The sequence below is a fragment of the Photinus pyralis genome, unplaced genomic scaffold, assembly GCF_008802855.1.
Source record: "Photinus pyralis isolate 1611_PpyrPB1 unplaced genomic scaffold, Ppyr1.3 Ppyr1.4_LG5, whole genome shotgun sequence".
NCBI lineage: Eukaryota > Metazoa > Arthropoda > Insecta > Coleoptera > Lampyridae > Photinus > Photinus pyralis.
Genome location: NW_022170596.1, coordinates 29,148,275 through 29,162,386, shown reverse-complemented (window position 1 = coordinate 29,162,386; position 14,112 = coordinate 29,148,275). Strand labels below are relative to the sequence as shown.

At 36.3% G+C, this 14,112-nt stretch overlaps 2 protein-coding genes and 3 long non-coding RNA genes across 11 annotated transcripts; 2 read left to right on the top strand and 3 right to left on the bottom strand.

Moving 5' to 3' along the window:
* Positions 1-3,164: 3,164 nt before the first annotated feature.
* On the bottom strand, positions 3,165-4,654 carry LOC116171874 (serine/threonine-protein phosphatase 2A activator-like). The gene is made up of 6 exons (XM_031488907.1): positions 4,474-4,654; positions 4,340-4,428; positions 4,088-4,294; positions 3,824-4,041; positions 3,656-3,780; positions 3,165-3,607 (listed from the first exon to the last, which is right to left on the bottom strand). Exons 1-6 carry the CDS (start codon positions 4,535-4,537, stop codon positions 3,219-3,221), a joined length of 1,092 nt encoding a protein of 363 aa, XP_031344767.1. The 5' UTR covers positions 4,538-4,654; the 3' UTR covers positions 3,165-3,218.
* Positions 4,655-5,541: 887 nt separating this feature from the next.
* LOC116171875 lies at positions 5,542-6,210 on the bottom strand. Its single transcript, XM_031488908.1, has one exon. The coding sequence runs from the start codon at positions 6,156-6,158 to the stop codon at positions 5,640-5,642; it is 519 nt and encodes a 172-aa protein (XP_031344768.1). The 5' UTR covers positions 6,159-6,210; the 3' UTR covers positions 5,542-5,639.
* A 2,125-nt stretch (positions 6,211-8,335) lies between these two features.
* On the top strand, positions 8,336-12,081 carry LOC116172862. Of its 7 annotated transcripts, none has more exons than XR_004145783.1 (10): positions 8,336-8,403; positions 8,448-8,549; positions 10,888-10,989; positions 11,050-11,155; positions 11,216-11,317; positions 11,378-11,479; positions 11,540-11,641; positions 11,702-11,803; positions 11,864-11,965; positions 12,026-12,081. It is a non-coding gene; the product is annotated as an uncharacterized LOC116172862 (long non-coding RNA). The 7 variants fall into 7 exon arrangements; XR_004145779.1 differs by lacking the exons at positions 8,336-8,403; positions 8,448-8,549 and adding exons at positions 10,602-10,665; positions 10,726-10,827; XR_004145782.1 differs by lacking the exons at positions 8,336-8,403; positions 8,448-8,549; positions 11,050-11,155 and adding exons at positions 10,602-10,665; positions 10,726-10,827.
* Positions 9,320-10,129, top strand: LOC116172863. Its single transcript, XR_004145786.1, has 6 exons — positions 9,320-9,379; positions 9,440-9,541; positions 9,602-9,704; positions 9,769-9,870; positions 9,928-10,013; positions 10,073-10,129. It is a non-coding gene; the product is annotated as an uncharacterized LOC116172863 (long non-coding RNA).
* LOC116172864 lies at positions 9,835-12,288 on the bottom strand. Its single transcript, XR_004145787.1, has 3 exons — positions 12,261-12,288; positions 10,784-10,811; positions 9,835-9,988 (listed from the first exon to the last, which is right to left on the bottom strand). It is a non-coding gene; the product is annotated as an uncharacterized LOC116172864 (long non-coding RNA).
* Positions 12,289-14,112: the final 1,824 nt, after the last annotated feature.

Sequence of the window (14,112 nt, the reverse complement as noted above, 5' to 3'; positions counted from 1 at the left end):
GTTTGCAATCGTTTACAGATTCTCTATTTTATTATGCTTCTATTTAACAATTTTATCACACTGTGCACTATTGTATATTTGTAAATGTAGAACAACTTGTATATTTTTAGAAACCAGTTTTAAAAAGTTTTACTTATTTTTGAATTGGCTCTATTCTTTTTATGTGTAAATAGATTAAATTTTTATGTACATACATCAATAATTAAATTATGTATGAAAGATTGAATACAAATGTTTTTTTTTCACACATTTTAAACTCATTGTCCCATACTGTTCCCGCATTTTTAATGTTTAGCTTGCTCTAAGCTAAAATCTTGTATTTTGTAACCTACTTTTTGTACCTATTCCTTTTAATAACTACCACATAAACAAATTATATTTTACAAAACTAGTGCATTTCACTAGTTGTACAACTTTTGGAGATATTTCTAAAACGTGAATATGCGCGATAAATTAATTACACGAAAACACCACATTGTTGGCATTGCAATTTTAAAAATGGTACCGTACTGCATTGAATGTGCTTGTTGAAAAAATGCGTTTCGCTACTCTCGTCTTATGGTCGTATCTTGGGTTACCCTCTGGATTATTGTATTCCTGTGGCAGTATATTACACCCGACCCGGTATAGTAATTGAGTTTTAAATTAAAGCGCAAGTTCAAAAATCGGAATTTCTATTTTATCGCTTGTAGATTTAATGCCCGTGGGCATAAAGGAAATATTTCCTCTACGCCATGGGCCAGTTCGATTGGCCCGCGCATGGTTTAAAAATCCCTCAATAGACACCTAGCTCGAGCTAGGAAGCTAAAAATTAGTTCATTTTTCAATATTGCTTAAAATTTGCCATTGCACTTTGCACGTTCTCATTGTGGAGTTAAACATAGTATCATTTACTGAGCTAGTACCTACTCTTATTGCAATACTTCCTCGCTATAATGTACTTTTCCTAATTTTCATGTAAATAACTATTAAATGAATCTTTAGAAAAAGGGGATAAAATGTCAGTGTTTACATATAAATGTCAGGAAAATGACACATTACATGGCGAGGAAATATTGAAGTACAAGGCTCCATCAGGACGCAGAGAAAGTAGTCAGATAACGAATTACTACCACCATCATGAAATAGTTATTTGTACAACTAGAGAAGAAAGTGGAGTTTTTCAACTCGAGTTCAAAGATCGAAAGTTGAAAAATACTTTCTTCTCACGTTTTACACATAATTTCTTTTGAAAATACAATCAAAATTGAAAAATTATGTGCAATAAATGAATAAGTTTGGCACACAGCAATCTAGATACAGAAGTTTTTCAATTTTAAATGTCATGATTAAGATTAACGCAGCAATTGTTTTTTACTTTCCTCACTAGAGAGGAAAATCACATTTTCTTCACCCTTTTTGGAGACAAAAGTAGTTTCAGAAAATAGTTATTTTCATAAAAGCATTGTTTAAATACTTTAAATAAGTACTTTGGGGCCGAGTACTTTAATTTCCGAGTCAAGTAGTGTCATTTTACTGCAATACGTTTTGTATTAAATTTTACCCGAAATCGTATTTTAGTATATAAAATGTCAATTTTCATATAGAACTTAATAATAACAACTGTCTTAATGCCAATCTGTCAGTGGTGACAGTAGTCATTACTTCAGCACAGTGACAGATGCGGCCGGAAAAGTGACAGGTGCGGCTGGTAAAGTGACATGGGGCAGGAAAACTAATCTGATCTCCTCTGTTGATACACCTAAAGTGTCTGTCATGACGATTTTGGGTAAAAAATATCAAAATGATTGCAAAACATGAATTGGAAAGTCTATAAAAGGCAACTGCCGACCTTCCTTGACTATAGCTGTCTATTTTTAGCGAAAAAAAGTTGAGCAACATTTTTTTACCCCTCACACACTTGATAAACTTTCACGCTTATTGTTATTATAAATCTTATACGTTTTGTTGCATTTTGCTTCTTGATTAGCGAAATTTAAAACATGAATCTCAGTTGATTTTGACCGGAGATCCAAATTTTTAATCTTCATCCGATTACGATGAAACTTTGGGGAATTATTGGACACATACCCGCGAAGATTTCTATATAAATATCAATTGTCTGTATGTATTGTACCTATGTCTCTTATGCCTTCTAAACATTCATACGATGGTGATGAAACTTTGGGGAATGGTAGTTGGACATATGCCCGCAGTCTTCTATGCTAAATAAAAACTGTCAGTACGTTTGTCTGTATATAAAAATAAAAAAAAAGGGATTTTACGTTCTAATATAGTCTGAATTTTATCGATACTTTGACTGATAGGTAGGCGGTACACGGTTCGTCAGGTCTGCTAGTTTATTATATGAAAGTTTTGTAAAAAATTTATTGCTCGTGCGCAAACCCAAATTTTTTTAAATTTATGAATGAATGTGCTTCGTATAAAATCAAATTAAAATGTACAAAAAGAAAGGTTTGGGCATGCGCAGCACATATATCTTATTTGTGGACTCTTTTTTCTGAAATTTTATTTGAAAAGGGTAGTAGTGAATTGAAATCACGTGTAAAAAAGGGTTTGCGCGTGCGCAGGTAAAACTTTATTTGTAGGATCACTGTTTCCAAAATTTTAGTTTACGATGAATTAGAATCACATGTGCAAAAAAGTATGCGCAAAGGCGCCCTTTGAGTAGCAGGCGGATTTTTTCGAAATTTTTACAAATATAACGGTTCATCATCATTTTTGTCCAATGGCTGAAACGTTTACGATTACTTTTATAACTTGTATTTCTTTTCATTGCTTAGTCTTTTAGTCAAAAAACTGTCACTCTTGTGTTTATAATAATGGTTTGATCAGCGAGAAACTGCAACAATAGGGTCCTCTGTTACTGAAGTCCATCATTCACTCAATAAGAATTTCGGTTGAAAGTGTGTTAGTGGTGACCCCTGACATGATTTTAAAAAAATCTAAAATGATTAGGTACACCAAGGTCATGTTTAATAGTTTTAAACAAAAAAATAAAAATAGTCACAATTTTTTTTGCTCAATCAGGAGTCATAGCTTTAGAAACTTACCTCGGCTCTTGGAAAAAGTTTGGGTTTTTCAATTGCAAAACTTTCACGTCTATCTAATGTGTGTATTATACACAAGAAACAATTTTTGTTACACTTAAAAAAATACAAAAGTAAATCATTAAATTATATTAACATAAACAAACAAGTTACTTATTAACACATAATTTATTTTTCATTTAACGGTATAAAACTAGATGCAGTAGCAGTATCTTCCGTCACTGAGCTTGGAGATGGTGGCATAAGGTTAAGGCGTACCTTGCGCCCACCTGTAGGCATTTGAGCTACCTTATACGGTAATAGTGAACCAAAAAGAATATGTTGAGCTACAGGAAATTTCCCTAAGACTTCGACTTTGTACATTTTTATCAGTCCACCGTTAATCTTTGTCCAGTTAGAAACCCCGCTTATTCCCCACAACTGATTTGAATGCTCAGCAAAGGGCCCTGTCTTTACTTGATTGATGTACTTTATGCAGGCTAGAAATAAGTAGTCGTGATGATACGTTTCAATTATGTTTTCGTCCAAGAACATGGGAGGCTCGATTCGTGGGTGAGCTAAAAGTCAACTATACTTTAACATAGACGGGTGAAGGGTAGACTTACCGATTAACTGTGAACTTCCCCAAATAAATGGAACAAATTGATAATCATCAAGGCTCCATACTCCGTGACTACCGGCAGGTTCCATACGATAAGTCTGTTGCAATTTTCTTACTACATCCATGTACCTATAACAATTACAGTTACTGTACCAATTAAGGATTAACTTACTTTGCAAAAACTTTACAAGGTACTGCCACTTTATCCGAATCTACCAGAACCCCAATTTTAAACAAACAGCAAAGGAACATTATGAAAGAGAGTTCGTGGCCAGTTCCGTAATCAATTCGAGTTGAATTACCAAAACCTTCAGTTAGGTAAAATACAATTTCCGGCACTGCACGATGTAGTCTTTCGGGAACAACACTTTGTACAAGATCAAAGGCTTGCTACAAACTTACAATGAGAACCAAACTGCGCCTTACATTTACGTACGTCTTTTAACTTTCGGTACCAATCCCTAAATGCATGGTTCCCATACCTTTGAGGCTGTTGTACTGGTGGTGTGTCGTTGATTAATTTATTTAACTTTTCCAACATTTCTAGAAGATTTAAAATCGCCGGGGACAACTGAACAGCTTTCAGGCTGTTTGCCTTACTGCGAATCGCTTCGTTTAATGCTAATACAAACCCAAGGTACTCCTACAAGAACGAATTCGTGACAGGACCCTCACCACATTCACTTACGTGATACGCCTCTGATTTCTCCCATAGTTGCATATCTTCGGGTATTCTTATACTTTTCACGGGGACTATAAATTCGTGATCTTCACCAACTGAAATCGGAAACTTGTGACGAAATATGAACAGTGTAATCTTACCGATTAAATCCGACGTCCTACTGACATCGTCTCGTGGGTGCGTGATAGCTTTGCTGTGAAACATTCCCGTAATTAAAATTATTAATTAATTTGTTTTGGGTAAATTTGTATTCGGCACTTTCAGTGTTTTTCAAACATTTTCAAATGTCAACTGTCAAAACCGCAATTCTCGTGGGGTATAAAAAAATTCTCGTAGTCTCAAACATTTCTTATTGTTACAGGGATTTAAAATTTCTTCGCCCAAGAAAAATGTACCTACTCATTTAGTTCGGTGCTTTGAGTTTACGTCATGTGTCCCCTGCACAGTGTTAATATGATTGATAAAGATTTCACATATTTATTCGATATTCATTCGATTAAATTGGTTTACCCAAGGGAAATGATCACAGTGCAGTACTACCTAAAACCGTTGAGTGAAGGATTTTCTCTCAACGCTAAAACTAAAAGTATTGAGTGAATCATTATGCAATGATACACTCATGCTATTATAAGAGACGTACCTATAAGTAGGAATCTATCTCTACACGAGCATGAATTAAACGCAGGACTTCAAGACTCTTTAACAGCTTTGCGTCATACATTTTGGGCATCGCCACACCACTTTTTCAAAAACTAATTGAAAATTGCATTAAATGCTTTCGAACGAGGCTTAGAAAAATTCCGCAAAAAGTGGGACAACCAGTGAAACCTTTTTACATCACTGGTAAAAGCTCATTTAACGACAACGATGGGTGATATGCAAAATTTAATTTACCCACATAAAGAATTTTATTATTTGCTAATGCTAATAATAGGTAGGTAATATAGAAGTTCCTTCTTAATTCCTCACCACACTTACCTACCCCTATTTCAAAGGATCCTTCCGATCTTAATATAATATACCTTATAGGTACCATTGAATAAGTATAATTATAAGACTTATTCAATATCTAATTTTAATAGTAAGTACCTACATACCGACTTATACCTGCATTTAATTACCTATAGGGTAATCCCTTTTTTATACCTATGGAAAACTCTCATAACGAATTACCAATGATGTTTTATCACAGTTGTTGTAAATAGGTATATGTAAAAAGTAGTGTATAATTGCCTAATAAATACATAATCAAATAAATAGGTACATTAATCTACTATTCAATTCTCTGTAAGTGCGTACTTATTAATTATCTACGCTTTCGAACGCTCTGCAAAATTTGCGTGCTCATAACAACACCAGGAATCCCCAACGAATACGTGCTCAGTCCACTTGAAAAATGTTTATGTTTTTGACTATCAACATGAAAACATTTTCCACTACCTCGATTTAGCCAGTCTCTATTACCCTGGGCACTACCATCTTCGGGTTTTGCACAAGCTATCGTAGCACCACCTTTCGCGATTCTGCCACAATTTCCAAAATACGTCACCCTATCAACGTCCATCAACGGTCCCAACTTGATCCGACCATCATTGCCATTATAAGTAATTTCTCCATCGCCACCGGAAACGTCCACGCGACAAGAATTACCAACAACCTTTAGCCTTCCATTATTAACACCTATGTGTATTCGGCACTCGTTTCCTATCACAGTAATTCCCGCGTTATTTTCTTGTAAATTAATGACCAAATCGTTACCGACGTACTGTTTCGATTTGGCTCGCGGTTGACGCGATTTACCATCGCTGGGTATTGGCACAACCATTTTGGCACACTTGCGTTTGGTAAAGTGAATAAAATCTTGAGAGCGGGAAATCTTTTATATTAATTAATCGTAAAAGAGTGGGGGAAGATAAATATCTGAAGTGTACCCATATCTACACCACATCCGAGTGGTAGTGGCCCGTCGATGTGACATGTGCATAATGGAAGGTCGAATGGGGAATCACGGTTATTTACCGAACGATGTTAATTTACTGGAACATTATTACGAATAAAGTACCTATCTATTATCATCGTTTTGCCATTACAAAATCCAAACGGTTATTTACACACAGAAATTGAATCGATTAACCTTGATCTTCCCCGTTAAAAAACAGGTCAATGAATTAAAACTAAACGAAAAAATGTAGCTAATTTGGTACTTAGGTAGGTATATAAAAATGCTAACGTTTAAGTCAAGTTGTTTTCTCGGCTCTACGGGGATTCCAGGGGAAATTTTTGTATAAGTAACGGTCCCTTTTTGAATTTATTATAATTTGTTTTTTAAATATTGCCTAAATGTGTTACTATATATGCGGTCTATGACAGACATTATACATTTTTGTTATTAGCCTCATCAATTTTAGTAGGTACCTATAGTTTAAAAACTGTTTTGCATAAATACCCAGCCAGATAGCAAGTGATTGACACAGTTAGAACACACTTTGAGGTTTTTCCATGTCAATCTTACACATCTTCGCATTGGGGATTCCGTTTCTCTTTGTATTCATGTGAAAAACTACGCCTTTAGGTACATTGTCTTTGCCAAATCCCATTCAGTAAAAGAACTTAATATTTTCCCAATTCAGTCCAGTCTGATTAAAAGGTGGCGGGAGACGAAAATCGTCATTGAAAACACAGAATCAACTGACGTGTGTAGGTATCTGAGATTTCCAGGGCGATCAATTTCATCAGGACAAAAATCCCTTCCTTTACCTACACGCGTGTATCTACTCTATACCTAGGTAGGTATATATGTAAATGTATACTCGTACTACCCTTAACCGTCACTTTTGTTCAAGTAGGTATATACACTAGTGTACAGTATATACCATTGCCAGATGCGTCTTAGATGTTTCTTTCAAAACACAGAGGAAAGTTTGAAAAGTTTTACCGAATCTGGATACCTACCTATGTTGCGCTTTTAGCATCTTTTGGTCAAAATGATCATCTAAAATGCGTAAAATTTACTTTTGGAACTAGGTATATACCTACCTATATGTAATTCCGGTAATTAAGATCACGTAATCGATTGTGTGTTTGGGCCCAGTGAAGAATTTCAACATTACAGATGCGCTTGCACCCCTTCCTCCATTAGTCCGCTATAAAGTACTTATAGGTCATCTACTCTTAATACGGCATTCAAAATACTTATCTCGTTTACCTACATACGCTTTGACAACTGCTGGAAGAAAATTTTAAAAATTCGGACCTCTGAAGAGACCTTAAAAACCTTCATCGCGGTCCTTAAGAGAATTTCGATGTAGGTATTTAATGGCGCAAACGCAATTAAGAGCCCGGGAGAAGTTTCAAAGGCCTTCTAGTTCCAGATAAATTTAGGTTGCTTACTGACTTCCTTCACGGAGTTTGCAAGAGCCTATAAAACCTTTCTAAAAACTCTTTAAGAGTATTCTATACCTACTCTATAGTAGGTACTCCACAATTTTGTATATAAGATCCTGATGAGAACTTAAAAATCTTTAAGGTTTCGTAAGCCTTCAAGAGTGTCCGAGCACGGAGAAAAATGTATGTTAAAGGTAATTAAAAATATAATAATAGCTATCAAAAAATATAATACGTATAGGGATAGCTATGAAGAATTATAAAATTTATCATACCTTTCCTATTCATTTTGGTGCGTAGAATCCAAAACAATTCGTACTTTTTCGATCAGACTTCTCAATCAAAAGTTATAGACTAGAAACCAATTTCGAAAGAAAATTCAAAGGGCTGTAACTTTTGATCCAGTAGCCCGATCTTGGAACTGTTTGAAATTATGGATTCTACAGGCCACATCCTATATGAAAATGTTTTTTCCCGGTCGATCTCAGACAATTTTTTTTTCGGGCCAAAAAAAAGGCAGTGTATAACCTTCCAACCAAAAACCAAAAATCGACTGCACCAAAATTTCTCGGGAAAACACTTTTATTAATAAGTTTGGTGCGTAGAATCCAAAACAAGGGAGAAATGAAGACTTCTGGAGTGCTTTGTAGTTTTCCTGCTTTCCTGCTACCTTAATCTACACAGAGGTATGGTTTGATTAACAGGCGATCTCCCAGCATGTATTTTTCAGGTCTTCCATATTACAACCCTCGATGGTATCGTAGGGAGACATGATGACTTCTGGAGTCCTTTGTAGTTTTCCTGCTTTCCTGCTACCTTAATCAACACAGAGGTATCGTTTGATTAACTGGCGCTATCCCAGCATGTATCTAAAGCATTTGCTTTATTTCATGCCTTCCATATTACAACCCTCGATGGTATCGCTAGGGAGAAATGATGACTTCTGGAGGCCTTTGTAGGTTTCCTACTTTCCTGCTACATCAATCAACACAGAGGTATCGTTTGATTAACTAGCGATGACCCAGCATGTAGCTAGAGCATTTCCTTTATTCCAGGCCTCCCTTATTGTAACCCTCGATGGTATCGTAGGGAGAAATGATTACTTCTGCAGTCCTTTGTAGTTTTGCTGCTTTTCTGCTACATTAATCAACACAGAGGTATCGTTTGATTAACTGGCGATATTCCAGCATGTATCTAAAGCATTTGCTTTATTGCAGGCCTTCCATATTACAACCCTCGATGGTATCGTAGGGAGAAACGATGACTTCTGGAGTCCTTTGTAGTTTTCTTGCTTTCCTGCTACATTAATCAACACAGAGGTATCGTTTGATTAACTGGCGCTATCCCAGCATGTATCTAAAGCATTTGCTTTATTGCAGGCCTTCCATATTACAACCCTCGATGGTATCGTAGGGAGAAATGATGACTTCTGGAGGCCTTTGTAGGTTTCCTACTTTCCTGCTACCTTAATCTACATAGAGGTATGGTTTGATTAGGCGATGTCTCAGCATGTATTTAAAGCATTTGCTTTATTTCAGGCCTTCCATATTACAACCCTCGATGGTATCGTAGGGAGAAATGATGACTTCTGGAGTGCTTTCTGATGACTTCTGGAGTGCTTTCTAGTTTTCCTGCTTTCCTGCTACCTTAATCTACACAGAGGTATGGTTTGATTAACTGGCGATATCCCAGCATGTATCTAAAGCATTTGCTTTATTTCAGGCCTTCCATATTACAACCCTCGATGGTATCGTAGGGAGAAATGATTACTTCTGGAGTCCTTTGTAGTATTCCTGCTTTCCTGCTACCTTAATCTACACAGAGGTATGATTTGATCACCTGGCGATGACCCAGCATTTAGCTAGAGCATTTGCTTTATTTCAGGCCTTCCATATTACAACCCTCGATGGTATCGTAGGGAGAAATGATGACTTCTGGAGTGCTTTGTAGTTTTCCTGCTTTCCTGCTACCTTTAATCTACACAGAGGTATGGTTTGATCAACTGGCGATGACCCAGCATGTAGCTATATAGAGCATTTGCTTTATTTCAGGCCTTCCATATTACAACCCTCGATGGTATCGTAGGGAGAAATGATGATTTCTGGAGTCCTTTGTAGTTTTCCTGCTTTCCTGCTACTTTAATCAACACATAGGTATCGTTTGATTAACTGGCGATGTCCCAGCATGTATCTAAAGCATTTGCTTTATAGCAGGCCTTCCATATTACAACCCTCGATGGTATCGTAGGGAGAAATGATGACTTCTGGAGTCCTTTGTAGTTTTCCTGCTTACAGAGGTATGGTTTGATTAACTGGCGATGACTCGGCATGTATCAAAGCATTTGCTTTATTTCAGGCCTTCCATATTACAACCCTCGATGGTATCGTAAGGAGAAATGATTACCTACTTCTGGAGTCCTTTGTAGTTTTCCTGCTTTCCTGCTACATTAATCAACACAGAGGTATCGTTTGATTAACTGGCGCTATCCCAGCATGTATCTAAAGCATTTGCTTTATTGCAGGCCTTCCATATTACAACCGTCGATGGTATCGTAGGGAGAAACGATGACTTTTCTGGAGTCCTTTGTAGTTTTCCTGCTTTCCTGCTACATTAATCAACACAGAGGTATCGTTCGATTTACTGGCGATATCCCAGCATGTATCTAAAGCATTTGCTTTATTTCAGGCCTTCCATATTACAACCCTCGATGTATCGTAGGGAGAAAATGGTGACTTCTGGAGCGCTTGTAGTTTTCCTGCTTCCTGCTACGCTTATCTACACAGCAGGTATGGTTAGATTAAAGGTTGTTCTCACAGCATGTATTAAAGCATTTGCTTATTTCAGCCTTTCATAATTACAACCCTCGAATGGTGTATCTATGAGAAAATGATGACTTCTGGAGTCCTTTGTAGTTTTCCTGCTTTCCTGCTACATTAATCAACACAGAGGTATCGTTTGATTAACTGGCGCTATCCCAGCATGTATCTAAAGCATTTGCTTTATTTCAGGCCTTCCATATTACAACCCTCGATGGTATCGTAGGGAGAAATGATGACTTCTGGAGACCTTTGTAGTTTTCCTGCTTTCCTGCTACCTTAATCTACACAGAGGTATGGTTTGATTAACAGGCGATGTCCCAGCATGTATTTAAAGCATTTGCTTTGTTTCAGGCCTTCCATATTACAACCCTGGACGGTATCGTAGCGAGAAATGATGACTTATGGAGTGCTTTCTAGTTTTCCTGCTTTCCTGCTACCTTAATCTACACAGAGGTATGGTTTGATTAACTTGCGATATCCCAGCATGTATCTAAAGCATTTGCTTTATTTCAGGCCTTCCATATTACAACCCTCGATGGTACCTATCGTAGGGAGAAATGATGACTTCTGGAGTCCTTTGTAGTTTTCCTGCTTTCCTGCTACATTAATCAACACAGAGGTATCGTTTGATTAACTGGCGCTATCCCAGCATGTATCTAAAGCATTTGCTTTATTGCAGGCCTTCCATATTACAACCGTCGATGGTATCGTAGGGAGAAACGATGACTTCTGGAGTCCTTTGTAGTTTTCCTGCTTTCCTGCTACCTTAATCTACACAGAGGTATGATTTGATCACCTGGCGATGACCCAGCATTTAGCTAGAGCATTTGCTTTATTTCAGGCCTTCCATATTACAACCCTCGATGGTATCGTAGGGAGAAATGATGACTTCTGGAGTGCTTTGTAGTTTTCCTGCTTTCCTGCTACCTTAATCTACACAGAGGTATGGTTTGATCAACTGGCGATGACCCAGCATGTAGCTAGAGCATTTGCTTTATTTCAGGCCTTCCATATTACAACCCTCGATGGTATCGTAGGGAGAAATGATGATTTCTGGAGTCCTTTGTAGTTTTCCTGCTTTCCTGCTACATTAATCAACACAGAGGTATCGTTTGATTAACTGGCGCTATCCCAGCATGTATCTAAAGCATTTGCTTTATTTCAGGCCTTCCATATTACAACCCTCGATGGTATCGTAGGGAGAAATGATTACTTCTGGAGTCCTTTGTAGTATTCCTGCTTTCCTGCTACCTTAATCTACACAGAGGTATGATTTGATCACCTGGCGATGACCCAGCATTTAGCTAGAGCATTTGCTTTATTTCAGGCCTTCCATATTACAACCCTCGATGGTATCGTAGGGAGAAATGATGACTTCTGGAGTGCTTTGTAGTTTTCCTGCTTTCCTGCTACCTTAATCTACACAGAGGTATGGTTTGATCAACTGGCGATGACCCAGCATGTAGCTAGAGCATTTGCTTTATTTCAGGCCTTCCATATTACAACCGTCGATGGTATCGTAGGGAGAAACGATGACTTCTCGAGTCCCCTTTGTAGTTTTCCCTGCTTACAGAAAGGTAATGGTTTATTAACTGGCGATGACTCGGCATGTATCAAAGCAATTTGCTTTTATTTCAAAGGCCTTCCATTTCAACCCTCGATGGTATGTAGGGAGAAATGATTACTTCTGGAGTCTTTGTAGTTTTTCCTGCTTTCCCTGCTACCTTAATCAACAACAGAGGTATTCGTTTGATTAACTGGCGATGTCCTCAGCATGTATCTAAAGCATTTGGCACCTCGACTTTAAAAAAAAAATTCTTTTTTTTTTATTAAAAAAAAAAAAAAAAAAAAAAAAAAAAAAAAAAAAAAAAAAAAAAAAAAAAAAAAAAAAAAAATTTTGTTTTAAAAAAAAAAAAAAATAATTTTTTATTTATTTTTTTTAAAAAAAAAAAAAAAAAAATTTTAAAAATAAAAATAAAAAAAAAAAAATAAAATTTAAATTAAAAAAAAAAAAAAAAAAAAAAAATTAAAAAATAAAAAAATAAAAAAAAAATAAAATTTTAAAAAATAAAAAAAAAAAAAAAATTTTTTTTTTTTTTTTTTTTTTTTTTTTTTTTTTTTTTTTAATTTTAAAATAAAAAAAAAAAAAAAAAAAAAAAAAAAAAAAAAAAAATAAAAAAAAAAAAATTTTTTTTGTTAATTTTTTCTAGTTTTTTTTAAAAATAAAAAAAAAAATTTTTTGTTTTAAAAAAAAAAAAAAAAAAAAAAAAAAAAAAAAAAAATTTTTTTTTTTTGTTTTTTTTTTTTTTGTTTTTTAATTTTTTTTTTTATTTTCTTAAAAAAAAAATTTTTTTTGCAGGCCTTCCATATTACAGACCCTCGATGGTATCCAGTAGGGAAAAATGATTTCTTCTGGAGCGCTTGTAGTTTTCCCTGCTTTCCTGCTACATAATCAACACAGAGGTATCGTTTGTGAATACTAGCCGATATCCCATATGTATCTAAAGCATTTGCTTTATTTCTGGCCTTCCATATTACAACCCTCGATGGGTATCGTAAGGAAGGGAAATGGTGACTTCTGGAGGCGCCTTTGTAGTTTTCCTGGCTTCGCTGCTACCTTTATCAGCAACAGAAGGTATCGTTTGATTAACTGGCGATGTCCGCAGCATGTATCTAAAGCATTTGCTTTATTGGCAGGCGCCTTCCATATTCAACCCTCGGGGTAATCGTAGGGAGAAATGATGAACTTCTGGAGCGCTTGTGTTTTCCTGCTTTCCTGCTACCGTTAATCAACAACAGGATATCGTTTGATTAACTGGCGATCCAGCGATTGTATCTACAAGGCATTTGCTTTGTTCCAGGCCTTCGCATATTACAACGCCTGGACGGTATCGTAGCGAGAAATGATGACTTATGGAGTTGCTTTCATAGTTTTCCTGCTTTCCCTGCTTACCTTAATCTACACAGAGTATGTTGATTAACTGGCGATATCCAGGCATGTATCTAAAGCATTTGCTTTAATTTCAGGCGCTTCCATATTAACAACCCTCGATGTACCTATCGTGGGAAGAAATGATGAGCTTCTGGAGTCCTTTGTAGTTTTTTCCTGGCTTTCTCTGCTAGCATTAATCAACCACAGAGGTATCGTTTGATTAACTGGCGGCTATCCCAGCAATGTATCTAAAGCATTTGGCTTTATGGCAGGCTTCCATATTACAAACCGTCGCTGGTATGCGTAGGGAGAAACGATGAACTTCTGGAGTCCCTTTGTAGTTTTCCTGCTTTCTGCTACATTAATCAACACAGAGGTATTGTTTGATTAACTGGCGATATCCCAGCATGTATCTAAAGGCATTTGCTTTATTTCTGGCCTTCCAATTAGCAAACCCTCGATGGTATCAGCTAAGGGAGAAAATGTTTGATTCTGGAGCGGCTTTGTAAGTTTTCCTGCTTTCCCTGGCTACCATTAATCTACACAGAAGTATGGTTTGATTAACAGGTGTTTGCTCACAGCCATGTATTTAAAAAGCATTGCTTTATTTCAGGCCCTTTCATATTACCAACCCTCGATGTATC

Bases quoted from the DNA above. Each gene is read 5' to 3' on its own strand.
- LOC116171875 (XM_031488908.1), bottom strand. From the start codon at position 6,158: ATGGTTGTGCCAATACCCAGCGATGGTAAATCGCGTCAACCGCGAGCC.
- LOC116171874 (XM_031488907.1), bottom strand. From the start codon at position 4,537: ATGTTTCACAGCAAAGCTATCACGCACCCACGAGACGATGTCAGTAGG. The intron at 4,295-4,339 runs GTAAGTGAATGT...TCGTTCTTGTAG, and splicing joins AGAAATCAGAGGCGTATCAC to GAGTACCTTGGGTTTGTATT. The intron at 4,042-4,087 runs GTACGTAAATGT...GTAAGTTTGTAG, and splicing joins GGTACCGAAAGTTAAAAGAC to CAAGCCTTTGATCTTGTACA.